Here is a 22,669-nt window from a genome sequence, read left to right as displayed (position 1 = left end):
GCACCTTTCTGGTCTTGAAAGGTGCAAAGTTGCACCCGTAAAAGTGCTCCCAGTGTGACTCTAGTAAAGGTGAAAAGTTGAAGCTGAATTTATCTCAGAGTGTCCGTTCACGCGATAATGTTGCACAGGTAGTCCTCTGTTTGTCGTTACTCAGAACTGATAAGATATACATACTGTATTCCATGAACTAGAATAGTGTGAATTCAAGGAAGTGGTGATTTTTGTTGATGAGAGGTTTTTTTTTTTTTTTTTTTTTTTTGAATTTACGTATAGTTCCTTCTCCATGTACGAGGGATCATAGTCCGCCTTAGAATGTTAAAACTCAACGACTCCTTCGCTGCACTATCGTAGTAAATGCCATTGATTTTTGTCTCTCAAACTAGAGTATGATCCAGACTTGGATATTGTGATGTCCATTTTCTAGACGTCAGACAGATAATACAGTGTATGCATTTGAATGTTTACCGATATCAAGGTCCTGGAAGCATTCTATCTAATGTTGTTTTACCGTAACGGTAAGATGCGTTGTTGCAGGTTGTCAGTGCCAGTCAAAAGTTTACCTCTCACCAAATGAAGTTATCATTTCAGGGGAATTCTAACAAAAGTCATTTTGTTTTGTTTACGTTTTTTTTTTTTTTTTTCAAAATCCTTTCCCCTCTCAATGTAACTCATACAAAGAACGTGTGATTTGTCCATATTATCTTATTTCATGTGACCAGCTAGGAACTGGTGGTACACATTATAATTATTTCGCGCAGGACAGTTGAACGAAGACGGACAGAAACTGAAGTTCGCTTGTAAATTCAACGCAAGACGAAGAATGATCGATTGTGCCAGTACTATTCAAACCGTCATCTGCCGGTGAACTTTAAGAGAATTAGTGCCACACGTTTTGTAATCTGAAGGATACTCGTGCATCTGAACGAATGCTGTTTTAGTAAATGCCTCCTTATATCTTTATCGGTGTAAATTTGATATTCTTGTCTTTCAATCGCAATCATTGTACAGATCCACCTGCTATATCGTTTGTAATTGATTGAACTCAGATTAAAATGCTGCATGCAAAATGATCATTACAGGAGGCCACGGTGGCGAAGAACAAGTCGTGTGATCGTGGTTCGATTCTGTCACCAATATGTAGATTATGTGTGTGTGTCTGTGTGTGTCTAAAATGCTAGGGGCATCGAGTGAAAAAAAAAAGAGAATTGTAATCGGGTTTCGTTTGTTGTTGGGTTTGGTTTGGTTTTTTTTTTTTTTTTGGTTGTTGTTTTAAGCGAATGCACAACATTTCTTGCGCTTGACATGGTCGATGTCACAAAAGTTACCATGCTGCAACAAATAGTTTGCACCGAAGTCTTTCATTTCAGTATTTCACAGCATATCTGCATAGATATGAAGTTATCTTCTCGTGACTGTGTATGTGTTTGTGTGTGAGAGAGGGTTGTGCATGTGTTTATATAGGGGTATAATGTTAGCACACGTCATACAGAACATATATTATAAGGGCAATCATGTAGACGATGTCAAAGTTTCAGGATGATCTTATCGTCCACTGAGTGAGCAAAGCAAGCAAACTACCTACAGTGTATCGGGGTTACACTTTGTAATTCCAATAAGGTTCGTTAATCCGCAAATGATCGAAATATGGTTCGTAATTTCGAAGGTTGGTTATAGGCCTACGCACTTTTTTATTTAATTTTAGGATTGACGAACGTTTTGAATAATAAACCTTACTTCATTTTTGGGCATAAAAACCTTCGGAATAACGCTACAAAATCAATGTTTGGATTGACGAACCTTATTTCATTTTATCTATACATTGTTTATACGAAATTTGTGTAATTCGGAATAACAAACCTTCGAAATAACAAACATCACCCGAAGTGGGCGGAGGGGGGGGGGGGGGGTCTCATTGGACCATTTTACCTCCTGCTGATAGGATGATGACACACACATTCAGGTGGAAAAAAAATAATTGTAAGTGTAATATACTCAATGTCAAGTAATGATACACTTAAAAAAGCAAAGAATTGGAATCCAACTTATTCTCACTGTGTCAGGAAGCACAGTGAGAAAGTAAGCAAAAAAAAAAAAGAACATAATTACATGCCTTAGATTAAAACCAATCTCTCTCTCTGTGTGTGTGTGGGGGGGGGGGGGGATCTCCATTCTTCAAAAGTTAATTGGCCATAATTATTTCACGCATTTTGTATATACCCTCTTCCTCCACTATGCTTTCGCCAGTGGCACAATGTAAAGACGGACTACCGCGCGACTAGGGATTTTTCATCCGTGTGTACATCAGTTTTGTTTCCCTTGTGTTTGAGCTTTTGTAAATCCATCCGTGAAATATGCCGCAAATCACGCTTCAGTCTACACCGTCTGTTTACTGTGAAAATTTACGGGATAAAGCATGTCGCACTGCCATTTGTAGTTTCCCTGTTGCCTTGTAAACACGTGATAGCGATGTGCACTGTATTAGTGCAAACTTCGATGCTATTGTGAGCAACAGCGCCATTCAATCTAGCAGAAATCACAAATATGGAACCAAAACTCTATTCATTGTTCGAGCGAGTGAGCGAGGTCGGTTGGGGAAGTTGTGTGAATAGGAATATTACTCACATCCAAATGGTATATACCTCTCCAATCGGTATACGTACAGTCTGGGGGTCATCTCGCCACTGTAAAACATTATGATCTGTGTGGCTGCTATCATACGGACAAGGCGTGCATGTCATTCTCTTAGGGCTTAGGGCTTTACCGGGCTGTATAGTCATCTCCCGTAGATTATGTTGATATATTCCTGCTTTTATTACACGGAGGAAAGGTGAGTTGGCAGATTTTTCAAAGGCACAAGTACAAAGTGATGGTCTTTAAATTGCTTTTTGCAATCCTTTCATGATCGTAAAAGAAACATTCAATATATAATATGAAGAGACAGAGTTTAGATCTACGACTGATCTAGTAGTGGTCGGGATTACCACACGATTTCACAACTAAACTAGACATGTGAGATGGTCCCATAATGTATGTATACAATGTGCGTATCACCTGTAGAGTCACCGGAACTTATCAATGCGCGTCTCGAAAGGATGCAATTTAATTTAATGGTAGTCGTTAGTGATGACTTAGAGCCACGTAATACGTATATGGCTGTACTATTCTGTGGGTTTCTTTTTCGCCAAATGTCAAACTATAATTATGATGATATTTAGTGTCTTGAGTCCTGCAGAAAAGTTTTACGGAACAATTAGTTGCATAGCAATCCTTCTATTGAGTCTGAACGGTATGAAAGTAAATGTCTTGCATGTGACAGGCATGTCATATCAATTTACACTGTCATCCCTCGTTGCTGGTTATAGTTTCATAATAAACGAAAGTAAAGAGGTACAAATTTATACACATCTATTATTATTACATGGCAGGGTTTTTATTTCCATGTGTCCGGGAAGTAAACCAATGATTGAATCTTGTTAGAAATGATATAATATCTAAGCCAGAAAAAAAGGCAACAACAAACTTCTGCGTGGATGTTATACAAACGTCTGGGTTGATGTATGCATCCATAAAAGAATAATTCAAGCCAACATTCATATGTCATAATTATTATCCCTATCTCTGACAATTAATGTGTCAGTAGCGCAAATGATTTATCATATTCGACAGAGTTTCAATATTGGTCATTCATCATTGCACGATCAGGAAGGTGGAACCGAATCGTACTATTTATATATACGCTTTGTGCATAGCTCGGGCACCAGCTTGAAAGACCGATATAACGACCATTATGGTATATGTGCAGTACTTATACGTTTAAACTCAAGGCTGCACGTAAATCATTGTCTTAAAAAACCGAAAAATATACCATTCCGATCAGCTGCACGGTATGCATATGCCTATACTCTGGTGTGATCAAAACTGGATAACACTAAAAATATCAAAATACATTTTGAAACAGATGATACTGACTCAGTGGGTCAGAATGAATAAGACACGATCTGATTTGATATGTAACAACCAGAACTATATTACTGCTCTATACCAACTGTCCATTGTCGCGTATCCTATAGAGTCCTTGGGACCTCTGCTAGTACTGCACAAATAGAATGATTAGCTTGTCATAAATGAATCTTACTGCATTAACTCTGCAGAGACCGATTGTAAGAAGACTGTGACCGATTGATCACAGTGGCTAGTCCTGTTCTTCATATTTGTTATGTGCTTGTAAATATCTGTAAATAAACTGTATTATAATGTAAATACAAAGAGTCTGCAAGAATCTTCATCTTATTGAAGGAGGCTGACTTAACTAGAAGGAGAAGTTAGGGTTCAATGATTCACTAAATATGCGTAAACTTGCCATTTGACAGAGAATATGAAACTTTCATTTACAAAACATATTGTCATTTAATGCTGAAGAAGAAATTCCGCACACCGAAACCTACATTATGAACAACAACAGGCTCAAAGTGAAAGATTTGTTTTTATCCTATATCCTATACATAAAACACCAGGGGCCCGTTGCATTAAAGTTACTATTATGGTAACATTGCCATCCAGTGGTAATTTCCATGGAATTCTTGATTTTGATTGGCTGTTGAGTATTGTTGCCATGGTAGTTACCACTGAATGACAAAGTTACCATAGTAGTAACTTTTATGAAACGGGCCCCAGCTGAATGGTAAAATTATTGTAATAGAAATATTCAGCATCAAAACCACAGAAATGTGAGTTAACCCTTTGTGTGTTCCGAGTGCCAACCGGCACAGAAAACTCCATTAGCATTGGACACACTGTCCAAAGTCCCTTGCCGCCGCCAGATATCCATTCAATAAACTTCTAACAACACTTAGCTTTTGGTTCGGTTGTTCCTTTAAAATAAAAATCCTAACGAACAAAGGAATATAACCGAACAGAATGCTTACTTCGCAGCAAAGTGATAATAACAGAATTCACATGTAACAGACGAGAAATGCAAGGATGTAAAAATACGAAGAAATCCACACAAAAGCACACTTTGTTAATCATCACATTTCCTAATAAAGAGGAACTTGGAATTTAGAAGTGCACTCAAGAACAGTTCAAGCAGGTAAAAAGCGGCAACAAATTATTGAGGTTTTAAGAAGGGAAATGAGAGGATAATAATCACAGACAGGAATTAACCAATATAGGGATCATAACTAGGTGCCGGGCATGGTCCATAAAAAAGCATAATTATATATTTGATTCTTTTGTAAACAAACACGTATGAGCCTTTCCGGTAATTAGTATGTATAACGACCAACTCTTTTACCTGTGATTGTTTTGCGCCATACAGACAAACGAACCCCCCCCCCTTAAAAATAAGAAAGAAAATAACAAACGTCCACAAACCGGATAAAAATGGTCAGCTTTTGCAAAATAAATCTTGATAAGTGACTTTAAAAGTGATTAGGAACGGAACATCGTTTGCATGTTTATTGTTTGTTTGTTTTCTTCTTCTTCTTAAAATTGCAGCTGCATACGCATGTGATTTCAACCGGTGACGTGATTGTGACTATCTTATATAGCGCCTTCTTCCTCTTGTCATTGCGTTGACTAATATAAAAAGAGATTTCTAAACTCTTTGGTCGACTGCTCCCCCTGTTGCAAAGGCGCAACAATATTTCACATCCTCGAATTCCCTCTTCAGTATGACCATGAAGAGCTTGATCTTCCAATGTTATGCCTTGGCATTCTGTCTTTCCCACGCCGTGGCAGCGATCTCCATCAATATCACTCACAGACAGGAGATGTTTAAATCACGTAACGCGGGACATCATATTGTCAAGTATCGAACCCCAATCCTCGTGAAGGTACCAAATGGAGACCTCCTGGCCTTCTCCGCACCACGAAAGTACACCGGCGCCGACGCCTCGCCGAAGTACATCGCACAGAGGCGCTCAACCGACGGCGGCTTGCACTGGAATCTCACAGAATTCATCGAAGACGACCACCACGTCAAGGATGGTCTCAGCCTTGGACTCGTGATTATCGACTACGACACCAACACGACTTACATACTATTTGGCTACTGTCTACACACGGTAGGAAACTGCACGTCGCCTTTCAGGCCCAAAGGGGTGTACTACAAGAAGAGCACTGACTGGGGCTACACGTGGTCAGCACCCATTAACGTCGGCAACACCAATCCTGCTCTGATGGGTCTGGCCTGGGCCCCTGGGCCCGGTTTCGGCATCCAGAAGAAGTACGCACCTAACAAGGGAAGACTCATAGGCTGTGGGCACATGTCTTTGGCAATGAAGTGCTTGTACAGTGATGGTAATGGCAAAATATTATAAGATTCGATTATTATCTGTATTAGCCTTGCGATGTCTCATGAAACCCTGGTGATCTCGCTCAAGCTGTGGAGCTTGCCGTCAACCGTCACATTAAGATCTCCACTCTGAATGACGGCGTCATATCATTTAAAAAGTTGTTATATTAGCAATAACTCTTTCTGCAATAGCAAGTGTCATGGCAAAGACAACTTGCTTCCTGATTAGCTGCTGCTAAGTCGACATCCTAGCGCAAAAATTGCTATCCTAACATCTTTTGTGAAATGGGGCCCTGTTGAATAGCATCATTCGTCGTACTTTTGCACCGGGTAATGACAGAGTCAATATATTCCTATTCATCATAGTCATGATAGTACAGTGTATTGATTTCCCCTATTAAGATCAGTGTTGATATGAATGCTCATCTTTCCACTGCCTGGTTACAAAAGCGTTACCGAATGTTCCAAAGTACAGTAGAGTTCTATTCCCCTGCTCGTAATAGGACGGTGTTCTGTCACTTACCAAAGTAAAGATCGTTAAAACATAGATTCGTGACTAAGATGTTGATTGGAACGTGTGATTCATGGGTGAAGCTTTGATTATGTCATCCTAGGTTAATCACTATCGGGCGGGTAAGTGATATTGTGTGTATCATACAGATTATATGCACTTAAAAAAAAATGCTAATTATACAAGTCGAAGTGCACGCACCAGGCAATCATTGTGGAACAATTTGCTGAACCATTGTTAAATGTGCATGTGTACAACATCAGCATAGGCTATACTGCATCGACTTCATTAGGAGGACGTAATGTTGATTCAAGATCGCATCATTTTGAGAGCCATGTCTATGTCACGGATATGCCACGTTATATAAAAAGGCTTTGTAGTTCAAATCCTCTTCTGATTTTACACAAGGTGGTGATATGATGAGTATACAATCAGTTACTTTTCCCCAACAGATCACGGCGAAACATGGCACCTGAACAACCCCCTCTACGTCATACCCTACAAACAATCGCGGACTGCCGGCGACTTCAAACCAGACGAAACCCAGGTTGGTGTACAATTGACACATTGCAATCTGCAAGATGGTTCATTTTCTTTTCATAGCAATTTCGACGGCAGCTGTAGAAAGTGAATGAATTACAGATCATAATCTACGAGGTAATTGAAGACTTTATCAGCATATAAACGTCAGTATCCTGCAAAAGATCTTCATAAAAGTTGTCTGGTTTCCAGACCCTTTGCCAACTGGACTCCTTTTACAAAATGCGCCCTCCCCGGCGACGAAGTCGCCGACTTTGCCGAATCCACCTAAACCTGCTCCAGTTTTCGACGTTGTCGGCGTCAATATCATGTATAGCAAAATAGTACGAGCAGACGGTATGGAAGCCAGACTGTCATGAATGATGCGTAGAACAATAAATTATACAGATTAAGTCATAAATTAAAAACATATAAATTCTAGAAGGGTAAAGCGGCATATGGACCAATCAAAGAATTGATTTCAGTTTCTCAGCACTGTCAGAAAAGAATCGTCAAATTGTCTCGTTTCACCCATCCGTAACAGATCATTGAACTGAACAACGGAAACATCTTCGCTACAATTCGAAACCAGGAGCGCTTCCACTGTCACTGTCGACTCCAGGGTCTCAGTGTCGACGGCGGGATCACCTTTCCGATCCAGAACGTTACCGCCGAGGGGTCCCTTCTCGACCCGTCCGTTTTCGCCTCGCTCGCTCTCGTCAACGATACCCTCTTCCTCTCCCACCCGTACAACTCCGAAAAGCGCGTCGACATGACGCTCCAGTGGAGCCTGGACTACGGAAAGACCTGGCCCCATCGGTTCCAGGTCTTCAACGGGTCCAGCGAATACTCCTCCCTGACGCAGATCGACGAGAACAACCTGGGACTCCTGTTCGAGCGCAGCGACTACGAGTTCATTGAATTCTACAAAATTCGCCTCAATTAATCACCTCAGTGTCGTCCTTGCCACCCTCATTCTGTACTGCATTAGATGTCATGTGCACACTAAAGTTTAGTTTTGGCGAGAAAATCAGACCAATGCAGTCTTTTCTTCAGAGGAAGGTGAAGGTGACTTTTGATTTGGAAGTCTATTAATTTGCAATCGTGCGACAAGCTGGCTGGTCGACAGGAATAACTTTGTTTTTTTAAATGAAGTTTTTAGTTATGCAAAAAAGTTTAATATACAAGGTAGTAAGAAAGTCAGTTTATCAGTACTTAACGTTCTGCTTGCTGAATATCTATGCATCAGATGTCATTGCTTTGCTATGCAGCAGAATTCGTTATCATTGTTATTTTTTAGAGGGGGGGGGGGGGGCGGCATCATGGCATTAAAGGTCACCAACGCATCGTATATCCATGGAGCTATACTGTACTCAGCAATTTATTCAACATCCAGTGATACCTAATAGATGGGTATATAGAGTTAACTGCAGACCTTAAAACAGTTGTGAAAGTATTGTGGTTTTCTCGAATTAACAGGAAGTCCAGGGTTCGAGCCTTGACATGGCGCATGTGTCCTCGAGTATGATATCAACATTATCCAAAACTGTCCTCTCTACCCAAGTGTATCAGTTGGTGCGTGGCGGTGTAATACGTTTAATAATAATAATAATATAATGTTCTTCTATAGCGCAATTCAACACAAAATAGGTTTTCAAAGCGCTTTACATACATACATACATAATGAAACAAGATTACAACTGAAAAGTGGCAAACCACGTATCACAATGGTATAATTCTGATGATTGTGGCTGGATTTATCGTGGCGGTGTTTCTGGCTGTCTGAAATGTTTTCCAGGGCATGCATGGAGGGGAGTGAGTAACTTTGTGAAGTGCAGGTAAAGTTCAAACAGTTCAGCGATATTCTTCAGACTTCTAATGTAATTCATAACTTCACAGTATATAACATACATACAATGTTATTACACTCTGCATTGTTCACACACATAAAATGTAGAATCTCGCATCGACTATAGCTCATAATCATGGCAGATTGACAATAACTGCATAGACGCACTGTGAACATGCAGCACGGGTCGGCGTGCCGTCAGCGGACAGTGACTCGCCTCAATGCCCCGCGATATGAATGGGATTTTCCTCATAGATGCATATTCCACAAACTGCTTGCTAGAAACTCTCGGTCATACTATTTGTTGCTCAATCCCGATGTTCTGCTTCAGATTACAGACATTGTTTATTTGATTTTTTTTTTTCATGACGTGTAATCTGACATGAGATACGCATTGTATATTGTATTTATTTGTACTATATGCAAAATTAATAAATCAAATTATCACACACAAAAAACAACAATGGCGGTAATGATGGTAATGGTTGTGGTATAACAATGTACAATGATACTGAAATAGCAGCAATATTGATCGTATCGTGGTAAAAGCTGTGGTGTTGCATATATTGTGCGTCTTTTCATTTCGAAGTCGAAATCAAAACTCATCGTCTTGTATCTATATGTATGAAATACATTCAAGGCAGCCTACAGTGTCTATAGAAGGAAGCAAGCCCATGAGAATCAAGTTTTTCTTTGAAACTATGTGCAGGGAAGGTGTTCTTTTTTTTTTTCCGCTGCACCATATTGTCACGTGACATGACGAACAAACAATTACATTTAAACGTTGAAATCAAGTATACAAGGATACCGATATACGAAGTTTTGTGTTGTCTTTTTTTTTTTCTGTTCACACTGTATATCAATGATCAAGGCACTGACCTGCTTAGACAGACGCTTGCTTGTGCTGTTTTTATTCGACTTATCCATTCCCAGCATGGTCATTTTGACAGCATAATATTATTGATTTCATACTCTCAGACTCTAGTGAGGATTTGTGAAAATGTAAATGCTAGCGGCATTTTAGACTGAAAGGTGAGGACATAACTTTCTAGCACACAAGGAGTACACTGAATCCAATGAACCTGGGACAATGTGAAATCCATATACTCCTGTAGAGATCAGTGGGCACATACTATGGCACAGCCGTCACAGAGAGAGGCAGTGTACCGTATGTCCCCCCCCCCCAAAAAAAAAAAAAAAAAAAAAAAATTACAACGGCAGGTCCGCAATGATATCTTTACAAATGGTCAATCAATCTAAATACAAATTCAGGGTATGAAACTACAACTCATTGCCCACATCTTACAGAAATCCCCATTCGATTTGCGTCAGTGGTCAAAGAGAAATTAGGAATTTTGTAGAGGATGTCAGGAATCTCTTCCCTCCAAGTTTTGTCTATTGTATTCACACACAAGAGCATCGAAGTGTTAAACTTGGAAGAATCAGACTCATGACATGCTTTACAACAATCCACATTTCTCTGTGATCGCTTAACCAAATTGAATGGGGTTTTCTGCAAAATAGAGCTAAGATGTTATATTTTAAGACCTTGAAGTAGCATTTAGACAGTTAAATCATATTGGGTGTTATCAATGCGAAAATCTGATTGTAATTTTTCTGGGGACATACTGTATATACGGTCCTCGTCAGTTCGCCCCATGGGAGTAAAGCCTAGCTCATGGGGGCTAGTAACAATAAAAATTCTCGAGATTGGAAAATAGACTGGCGCCTAGTTAGCATGGCACTCATGTGATATTATAATGTTGTTGATCTGTGTATTTATCTAAAATATTACATTACATAGTGCACATCGTCTCATATTGGCAGCATGATTCTAAGTTTCTTAATACAAAATTTGATTGATGATAGTATTATAACGCCAATGATTTTAGAGAGGGAGCGGCTGTCCAAAGAGGTATAGTTATGTTGTGTGTGTTTTTTTTTAAACTGTATCTGGTGTTTGGGAGTGCCTTACTACATGATAAGCCCATATTACAGGCGTTGTCACAAGATCAAAGTACAAGGATACATCTTGCAAAACATCTTGTTTCAATGCGAATACTGCGTGGGATTCTAAAACCACGCTGGGCTGCACCACGGTCATATTGTCACACCACATTGATTTCGCCACGCTGTGATTCACATGAAAACCGAGTTAACATATTCTGCACCGACTGTCTGAATGGCTTTCTACTGTCTATTTCAAGCATATACAGACAGCACAACTATGTCTTCTTTGTTCGCTTTTCTACTAGTCAAAGGGAGCATGAAAGAAGGTCATTACTCACAACCGGTAGCATCAGACACTCCCCGTCCAATGGTGGGTATGTGTGAAAAAACAAAACAAAACCCACCACCACTATTCATATGAAACAATCATGACTTACCAGAGTAGGCCTATTTTGCTTACATGCGTTTATGTTTTACTAATATGTGCACTAGATAAAGTGTACGCTGTCAGGTTTTAGGCATGAGTATCTCAAGATGCTAGTAATGAAAAATCTGAATAATTTATGCTGCCACGATTTTTTTTTAAACAATTGATATCAAGTATGTCTCAGCAGCAAGAGCCATTCGCAGTCGGTGATATTCAGCGAGCATTTTAGATCAGCAAGATGCTTTTACAATGAAGTTGATCGAGTATGAAAATTGTGATACCATATTAAAGTTGACTGGAATAAATAGGAGTAAAGGCACCTACTTACACAGGCAGTATAGCTCGGGAGTTAAATGGAAACTGGATTTACGATTATACTATCTACGTTGATCTAAGAAAGTCATGAATTTCGAAGTTTCAGAGTTTTCACCAAAGGGTGATTTTATCCGCTGCCATGTAATTATGGGAATGAAATCAGGCTGTGGCGTCATTCATTACCTAGTCATGTGGCTGTGACGAGTGTACTTACAAACGTGCAAATATATTGACTTGATGCGAGTGTACACATAACAAGGAAATTAACAAAGACTGGTCACAATTCAAAACAAGCTTTGCAGTCCAAATTCGTCGATGTTTAAAGTGATCGTTTCAACCTCCGCAGCAATTGATTTATTTCGGAACAATACGTGAATTTTTACCATTCATTGTGTTCGAGGACACTTTCAATCGGCATCTATTTTGTCATGATTTCATAATCAAATATCGGTGAAATTGAAAAGAAGAAGAAGAAGAAGAAAGAATATCACGTTCCTGGAATCGCTGTCATTAAAAGTACTGTCTTTCCTCCGTTACTAACGAGTTTCGATTTCAAAATGAGTGACACATTTTGTTCCTGCGAAAATTGCTCCTCACGGCTTGGGTTGTGATATAGCGTCTTAGGTTTAGTATAATGTCCGGATTAGGATTAGGGTTAGGGTTGTGATATGGTCTTTGGGTTTAGTTCGATGTGAGGATTAGGATTAGGGTTAGGGTTATGTTTGTGGGTAAAAGTTATGTTTGACTCAGCATGCAGATATTTCATGGGAGCCAGTGGCGTACCGTGGGTCAAGACATTGGGGGGGGGGGGGGGGCACCTCATGGCAGCAACATCAGAATTGCATAACGTAACAATTAAATGCGAGCGAGCGGAGCGAGCGAGCTTAATAATTTTGACATTTTGCAGTCCCCAAACTGCCGTTTTTAGCTATATATAATAATAATATATGTATGTATATATATATATATATACATATATATATATATATATTTGCTTTGGAAATTAAGGGGGTTGCACCGGGCGCAACTGCTGGCAGTTGCTGGCAGTAACATCACGAGAATGGCATAACGATGAAATGCGAGCGAGCGAAGCGAGCGAGCTTGAAAATTTTGACATTTTACAGTCCAAAAACTGCCGTTTGTAGCTATATTTTTTCGCTCTGGAAATTAAGGAGAGGGGGGGGGGGGCACCGGGCGCAACTACTGGCAATTACTGACAGCAACATCAGGAGAATTGCATAACGATTAAATGCGAGCGAGCGAAGCGAGCGAGCTTGAAAATTTTGACATTTTATAGCCCCAAAACTCCCGTTTTTAGCTATATTTTTCGCTTTGGAAATTAAGGGGAGGGGGCGCACAGGGCGCAGTTGTTGGCAATTACTGACAGCAACATCAGGAGAATTGCATAGCGATTAAATGCGAGCGAGCGAAGCCAGCGAGCTTGAAAATTTTGACATTTTACAGTCCAAAAACTGTCGTTTGTAGCTACATATATATTTTTTCGCTTTGGAGGGAGGGGGCGCCCGGTGCGCCCCCTGGATCCGCCACTGGTAGTCAAGGGTGTTGGTTTATGTTCATGATTGGGGGAGGTATGACCAGCGAGGGGGCGTCGAAGTGACCAAGCGGGAGAAGGATGTCCAAAATCTGCACTTTATATAGAGCATCCCCTAATTTGTTTGTGTTTGTGAGTGTGTGTGTTTCATATAGATGGAAAAGTTAGGAAATAGCCAAGGTCAAGTCTTATTATTGGCAATGCAAGGCATTTTAATATAGACTAGTATGTAAAGCAACATTGCAAACTCAATGATCAAGCTTTGATAGCAAATGTGTACAACCTATCAAACATCACATTGCGCAACATTGCAGCGACTCTTTTTGCCATTCCGATGTTCTGAGTACGTAAGTGCGCATATCCTGCTTGTATTCAAAATGCCAACCAGGAATCACACTGAATCACAATCTTTTGTCGTTTCCGGGCTTTTTGAACAATGTTTCACTATAATACCTCTTTAATATTATGGTTAAAAGAAATCTTAGAAAAATATCTTTTTTCTTGATCATCCTTTCATGTCGATTTCAAAAGCAGTTTACTAACCCTTGAATTACCATTTTGGTAGGTTTTTTTTTTTTTTTTTTTTTTTTTTTTTTTTTTTTTTTTACCAGCGGATTGGGGGGGCACGTGCCCCCCCCCCCGTAGTTACGCCACTGATGGGAGCAATTGTCGCCGGAGCAAATGTCATGGAACCGCAAAATGACCTGTTATTTCGTACGTTGTCAGCCCTGAAGGGCCCTGACATCACTACTTCCGTTGGTTGCTCTGCTTTCCTCTGGACTCTTTTCAATCTCGGATGTGATGACCAGCACTGACTTTGCGGCAAAAGTGCGGGTTACAATGATCGAGTGAAGCAACGTGCGCTCCACCTTTCTTGACGTTTTGAGCGTGTGTCCGTCCGCGCAACAAATTGTATTAATGGAAATAACCATTAACATCTTATTGGTCCGACCATGGAGTAAGTTACAGCTCCTCGGTTTGAACGTTATATTTACAGGCTCAATGTAGGCCTTCCTCCTAGATTACATTCAATATCACCCCACTATGTGAAACGATATGGAAAAATGATTTTCTTCCATCGCTCAGAAAAATCTGATTTATATGTTTGCGTTTACATACACAATGCAATAGGACTTCAAAAAATCAGAAAAAAAAAAATCATATAAGGATCCATCAACTCGAAGAAATCTTACTGGATTCCATGGGAGAAAAGAATCATTATGATAATTAAGGAATCTGAAATGGGCAATCCATGAATTTTGCAATCTTTCTTTGATTCATGTATGATTATGTATTGTGTATATCTTTGATGTGAAATGGAGAATAAACAAACTAACAACCACACACACACACACACACACACACGCACGCTGCAACGGCACAAAACGTGACAAATTCACTGTCAATTCTCATCCAAGAATGCTTCAAATTCAGACTTTGTTCATACTCAAGAGGGCGTAAATTGCACGCAGTCAGTTTTAATCCAAAGGAAATTCTTCCAACCAACCAACACACACACACACACACCCACACACACACACACACACACACACACACACATCTAAACACACACACACACACAAAAAAAAAACGACAAGCCCCAAAATAAACACGAGACATGAAAACTCGTCACATTGAGGACGAGTTAGGTGATACGCTTGTGGTCATCAGATGACAGTCATCTGTGATCGACAAAGAAAAGAATGTGATATAGGCACCTTGAAGTTGTATTGAGCGTGCATGCGAAACCGTTTCTGTAACCACTCGGCCACGGGTCATCCACGGAAATGGTAAGACAAAAAAACAAACAACAATGTATAGATATAACAGGGTGAAAGTCAATGCCCACTCAACTAACGTGGCCGTGTGAACATCTATTGCATTGCTAGACGGAAAAGCGGCCTTGTAACGACTGAGGTCGCTATGCCATTTCTGGCAACTTGGGAAAAATACGTCCCGCAGACATAAAACCTATAATCAGCTGGTTTTGATACCTTGCCTTTAATCACAATTTTCAGTGTAATGACGTCATCAAATTACAAAACAATGACATCGTCTTGAAAGACAATTGTTCAAAGTACAACACCTCAGTCGTCGTCATTACATACTATGATCGGTTTGACAAAGTCAACCTGCAAAATTTGCTGCAGTCGAAGCAATGTGGTCTCGAACACACAAAAAAGAGGGATATGGCGTGTGTGTGTGTCTGTGTGTGTGTATAGGTGCGTTTATATACGAACGTGATTTCTACATGGACGAATATGTAATACAAAATTGAAGAAAAAAAAAAACAGTAAAGTAGCTAAGTACTTTGTTTCGTGATCTTGTGGGGTTCGAACCCGCAACCTCACGTCACTGAGACGCCGCCTTTAACCACTCGGCCACACGTCTCGACGGGAAAATATGGGGAACGTTTTGGACTTGAAAGACAGTTGTTCAATATATAACACATTCATCGTACGTTGTCAGTTTGCTATTGACATGACGATCTATCACACGACTATGAGGCAGGTATTAGTACCTGTATGAAATTATTATAGGCATGGTTATCAAATTGCCCTAAAATTTCCTTATAATTGCCTTATTTTTACACACAGTTATGCTATCCCTTTAAACTTTTAACAGTTTAATTAGAATCATTAACATCATACATTAGTACCATATTCAGTTCCATAGCTGATCACGTTTGCTAATCAGTTAAGATTAATTGTCTAGAATGTGTCATATGGCCAACCTGTATACACACGTATACACACACACACACAATGCTAAATGTATGTATCAAACATCTGTAACACAACTTTGAACTATATAAACTGTAGGAATTATCGCTGCACTTATCATCCATACTTTTTATCACTATCTGAAACAACACAAAAACCACTAATTGACAAATAATCATCAATACAGAAGACTGAATACCTTTTTACAATGTATAGCTTGTTACATGTATAAATCAGCACAAAGTAACCACGACTACATTGTGTTACTGAATTGATATGAACAAATTTCATTTTGTTACATTATACTTTATCAGTTTGAAAAGCCCAGCCTGCAAAATTTTGCAGCAATCGAAGTAATGCAGTCTCCAACGCAAAACAAAGGTATACTGTGTGAGTGTGTGCGTATAGGTGTGTTTACATGCAAACGTGATTTGCACAAAAAAAAAGTATAAAAAGAATTATTATTTTCTTTAGTGCTCTTGTGAGGATCGAACCCGTACGTGTGCAACCTCACGTTTCTAAGACGACACCTCTAACCACTCGGCCATACGTCTCGACGAGAAAATTAGAGGAACGTAAACTTATGTACGTGAAAGATGAATCAGGAATCGTTTGGTCCGCATTCCATTCTCATTTTCAGTTTTAAATTGCAAAATTGTCAACCTCATGAGGAGATTTCAAAGAATAAAATGCATGATTACTGCAGCTTATTGTCACAGCTACAACATACTTAAGTTTCAGAGGAAATGAAGCAAAATCAGCTGAGATAAAGGTGCTTAAACGTTGTCAAGTCAATGCATGGTTTCTAAAAAAATCACCTCCCATAGACATAACACGTAAACTTGTCCGATTTTGCGTCTTTACCTTTAAACACAATTTAAAGCATGATGACGTCATCAAATTTCAAAACTATGACATGGACTTGAAAGGCAAATGTTCAAAGTACAACATATCTGAATTTGGGATAATATTGAGCTTAAACAACAGAGATACGAGCAAATGAATCTCAGAAACAGTACCTTAAAAAAATTAATTCCACTTTTTTGATTTCAGATGATGATATGATGACGTCATAATGTATTCATGGAGATATTGCTACTTGAAACGTTATTTCCAATTCATATGTTTTTGTAATATGCAATAAAAACATAGGGTAACCAGACGTTTTAAAGAGCTATGGCGAAATAAACAAAGACATGTTTTTCGCTATATTTGCACATAGACGCGCACACGAAATTTCAACTTTGACGCCAACGCATTCCTTTGTTATAGGTCAAAATTGATCGGAAATCAATGGATATTGTTACTTAATGTATCAGGAATCCAAATCTGTCAAAAAATGTGCATTTTGATTTTGCTTACGCGCACTACGCGCGAAAATGTGCGAACGGACGCGAACGCGCGAAACGCTTAAAATTGTCTGAAACTTCGAGATTTCCCATTGGTAAGTTGTTTTGAGCCTTTTAAAAGTTTGACGCGCACGTACGCGCACGTAATAATGTCTTAGGTAATTCGCATTAAAATGTAAGATAGAGCGTGACCTGAACTTAATGTCCACCGAAAATGATACAGAAATGACCTTTATTTATGAAGTTATGATCGATCATGTAACATGGTCCGAAAATCACAAAATGGCGCCTACATGACGTCATAGATATGTTACTGTCATGAAAACCTTATTGTGGCTAGATATTGTCATGAGACATGTTCCCTGAAAATGTCATGTTATTCCGTAATGTCATTCTTGAGATATTGATGACACAAAATTGTCCAGAAAGAAAGAAGAATAACGAGACATGAAAACTCGTCACATTGAGGACGAGTTAGGTGATACGCTTGTGGTCATCAGATGACAGTCATCTGTGATCGACAAAGAAAAGAATGTGATATAGGCACCTTAAAGTTATATTGAGCGTGCTTGCGAAACCGTTTTTGTAACCACTCGGCCACGGGTCATCCACGGAAATGGTAAGACAAAAAAAAAAAAAAAAAAACAATGTATAGATATAACAGGGGGAAAGTCAATGCCCACTCAACTAACGTGGCCGTGTGAACATCTATTGCATTGCTAGACGGAAAAGCGGCCTTGTAACGACTGAGGTCGCTATGCCATTTCTGGCAACTTGGAAAAAATACGTCCCGCAGACATAAAACCTATAATCGGCTGGTTTTGATACCTTGCCTTTAATCATAATTTTCAGTGTAATGACGTCATCAAATTAATAAACAATGACATCGTCTTGAAAGACAATTGTTCAAAGTACAACACCTCAGTCGTCGTCATTACATACTATGATCGGTTTGACAAAGTCAACCTGCAAAAGTTTGCTGCAGTCGAAGCAATGTGGTCTCCAACACACAAAGAAGAGGGATATGGCGTGTGTGTGTGTCTGTGTGTGTGTATAGGTGCGTTTATATACGAACGTGATTTCTACATGGACGAATATGTAATACAAAGTTGAGGAAAAAAACAGTAAATAGCTAAGTATTTTGTTTCGTGATCTTGTGGGGTTCGAACCCGCAACCTCACGTCTCTGAGACGTCGCCTTTAACCACTCGGCCATACGTCTCGACAAGAAAATATGGGGAACATTATGGACTTGAAAGACAGTTGTTCAATATATAACACATTCATCGTAAGTTGTCAGTTTGCTATTGACATGACGATCTATCATACGAGTATGAGGCAGGTATGATAACCTGTATGAAATTATTATAGGCATGGTTATCAAATTCCCCTAAAATTTCCTTATAATTGCCTTATTTTTACACACAGTTATGCTATCCCTTTAAACTCGTCACAGTTTAATTAGAATCATTAACATCATACATTAGTACCATATTCAGTTCCATAGCTGATCACGTTTGCTAATTAATTAGGATTAATTGTCTAGAATGTGTCATATGGCCAACCTGTATACACACGTATACACACACACACACAATGCTAAATGTATGTATCAAACATCTGTAACACAACTTTGAACTTACTGTAGGAATTATCGCTGCACTTATCATTCATACTTTTTATCACCATCTGAAACTCCACAAAAACCACTAATTGACAAATAATCATCAATACAGAAGACTGACTTAAAGGAACAATGCAAATACCTTTTTTACAATGTATAGCTTGTTACATGTGTAAATCAGCACAAAGTAACCACGACTACATTGTGTTACTGAATTGATATGAACAAATTTCATTTTGTTACAATATACTATATCAGTTTAAAAAGCCCAGCCTGCAAAATTTTGCAGCAGTCGAAGTAATGCAGTCTCCAACGCAAAACAAAGGTATACTGTGTGAGTGTGTGCGTATAGGTGTGTTTACATGCAAACGTGTTTTCTACATGGACGAAGGTGTAGTACTCCATTGAAGAAAAAAAAAAAGTTAAAAAAAATAATTATTTTCTTTCGTGCTCTTGTGAGGATCGAACCCGTACGTGTGCAACCTCATGGTTTCTGAGACGACGCCTCTAACCGCTCGGCCATTCGTCTCGACGAGAAAATTAGAGGAACGTAAACTTATGTACGTGAAAGATGAATCAGGAATCGTTTCGTCCGCATTCCATTCTCATTTTCAGTTTTAAATTGCAAAATTGTCAACCTCATGAGGATATTTCAAAGAATAAAATGCATGATTACTGCAGATTATTGTCACAGCTACAACATACTTAAGTTTCAGAGGAAATGAAGCAAAATCAGCTGAGATAAAGGTGCTTAAACGTTGTCAAGTCAATGCATGGTTTCTAAAAAAATCACCTCCCATAGACATAACACGTAAACTTGTCCGATTTTGCGTCTTTACCTTTAAACACAATTTAAAGCATGATGACGTCATCAAATTTCAAAACTATGACCTGGACTTGAAAGGCAAATGTTCAAAGTACAACATATCTGAATTTGGGATAATATTGAGCTTAAACAACAGAGATACGAGCAAATGAATGTCAGAAACAGTACCTTAAAAAATTTAATTCCACTTTTTTTATTTCAGATGATGATATGATGACGTCATAATGTATTCATGGAGATATTGATGCTTGAAACGTTATTTCCAATTCATATGTTTTTGTAATATGCAATAAAAACATAGGGTAACCAGACGTTTTAAAGAGCTATGGCGAAATAAACAAAGACATGTTTTTCGCTATATTTGCACATAGACGCGCACACGAAATTTCAACTTTGCCGCCAACGCATTCCTTTGTTATAGGTCAAAATTGATCGGAAATCAATGGATATTGTTGCTTAATGTATCAGGAATCCAAATCTGTCAAAAAATGTGCATTTTCATGTTGCTTACGCGCACTACGCGCGAAAATGTGCGGACGGACGCGAACGCGCGAAACGCTTAAAATTGTCTGAAACTTCGAGATTTCCCATTGGTAAGTTGTTTTGAGCCTTTTAAAAGTTTGACGCGCGCGTACGCGCGCGTAATAATGTCCTAGGTAATTAGCATTAAAATGTAAGATAGAGCGTGACCTGAACTTAATGTCCACCGAAAATGATACAGAAATGACCTTTATTTATGAAGTTATGATCGATCATGTAACATGGTCCGAAAATCACAAAATGGCGCCTAGATGACGTCATAGACATGTTACTGTCATGAAAACCTTATTGTGGCTAGATATTGTCATGAGACATGTTCCCTGAAAATGTCATGTCATTCTGTAATGTCACTCTTGAGATATTGATGACACAAAATTGTCCAGAAAGAAAGAAGAATAAAAAGAAACGAGACATGAAAACTCGTCACATTGAGGACGAGTTAGGTGATACGCTTGTGGTCATCAGATGACAGTCATCTGTGATCGACAAAGAAAAGAATGTGATATAGGCACCTTAAAGTTATATTGAGCGTGCTTGCGAAACCGTTTTTGTAACCACTCGGCCACGGGTCATTCACGGAAATGGTAAGACAAAAAAAAAAAAAAAAAACAATGTATAGATATAACAGGGGGAAAGTCAATGCCCACTCAACTAACGTGGCCGTGTGAACATCTATTGCATTGCTAGACGGAAAAGCGGCCTTGTAACGACTGAGGTCGCTATGCCATTTCTGGCAACTTGGAAAAAATACGTCCCGCAGACATAAAACCTATAATCGGCTGGTTTTGATACCTTGCCTTTAATCATAATTTTCAGTGTAATGACGTCATCAAATTAATAAACAATGACATCGTCTTGAAAGACAATTGTTCAAAGTACAACACCTCAGTCGTCGTCATTACATACTATGATCGGTTTGACAAAGTCAACCTGCAAAAGTTTGCTGCAGTCGAAGCAATGTGGTCTCCAACACACAAAGAAGAGGGATATGGCGTGTGTGTGTGTCTGTGTGTGTGTATAGGTGCGTTTATATACGAACGTGATTTCTACATGGACGAATATGTAATACAAAGTTGAGGAAAAAAAACAGTAAATAGCTAAGTATTTTGTTTCGTGATCTTGTGGGGTTCGAACCCGCAACCTCACGTCTCTGAGACGTCGCCTTTAACCACTCGGCCATACGTCTCGACAAGAAAATATGGGGAACATTATGGACTTGAAAGACAGTTGTTCAATATATAACACATTCATCGTACGTTGTCAGATTGCTATTGACATGACTATCTATCACACGAATATGAGGCAGGTATTATAACCTGTATGAAATTATTATAGGCATGGTTATCAAATTCCCCTAAAATTTCCTTATAATTGCCTTATTTTTACACACAGTTATGCTATCCCTTTAAACTCGTCACAGTTTAATTAGAATCATTAACATCATACATCAGTACCATATTCAGTTCCATAGCTGATCACGTTTGCTAATTAATTAGGATTAATTGTCTAGAATGTGTCATATGGCCAACCTGTATACACACGTATACACACACACACACAATGCTAAATGTATGTATCAAACATCTGTAACACAACTTTGAACTTACTGTAGGAATTATCGCTGCACTTATCATTCATACTTTTTATCACCATCTGAAACTCCACAAAAACCACTAATTGACACATAAGCATCAATACAGAAGACTGACTTAAAGGAACAATGCAAATACCTTTTTTTACAATGTATAGCTTGTTACATGTGTAAATCAGCACAAAGTAACCACGACTACATTGTGTTACTGAATTGATATGAACAAATTTCATTTTGTTACAATATACTATATCAGTTTAAAAAGCCCAGCCTGCAAAATTTTGCAGCAGTCGAAGTAATGCAGTCTCCAACGCAAAACAAAGGTATACTGTGTGAGTGTGTGCGTATAGGTGTGTTTACATGGAAACGTGTTTTCTACATGGACGAAGGTGTAGTACTCCATTGAAGAAAAAAAAAAGTTAAAAAAAATAATTATTTTCTTTCGTGCTCTTGTGAGGATCGAACCCGTACGTGTGCAACCTCATGATTTCTGAGACGACGCCTCTAACCGCTCGGCCATTCGTCTCGACGAGAAAATTAGAGGAACGTAAACTTATGTACGTGAAAGATGAATCAGGAATCGTTTCGTCCGCATTCCA

At 39.0% G+C, this 22,669-nt stretch overlaps 1 protein-coding gene and 1 pseudogene across 1 annotated transcript; one reads left to right on the top strand and one right to left on the bottom strand.

Annotated features, from left to right (window-relative positions):
- LOC140244354 (ATP-binding cassette sub-family C member 12-like) overlaps positions 1–22,669 on the bottom strand; it is a 126,575-nt pseudogene that overhangs the window by 44,700 nt on the left and 59,206 nt on the right.
- On the top strand, positions 5,679–8,271 carry LOC140244954 (sialidase-1-like). Its single transcript, XM_072324561.1, has 3 exons — positions 5,679–6,300; positions 7,259–7,353; positions 7,870–8,271. Exons 1-3 carry the CDS (start codon positions 5,679–5,681, stop codon positions 8,269–8,271), a joined length of 1,119 nt encoding a protein of 372 aa, XP_072180662.1.

This window comes from Diadema setosum, chromosome 21 (genome assembly GCF_964275005.1).
Source record: "Diadema setosum chromosome 21, eeDiaSeto1, whole genome shotgun sequence".
Taxonomy (NCBI): Eukaryota; Metazoa; Echinodermata; class Echinoidea; order Diadematoida; family Diadematidae; genus Diadema; species Diadema setosum.
This window is presented reverse-complemented; position numbering and strand designations above follow the sequence as displayed.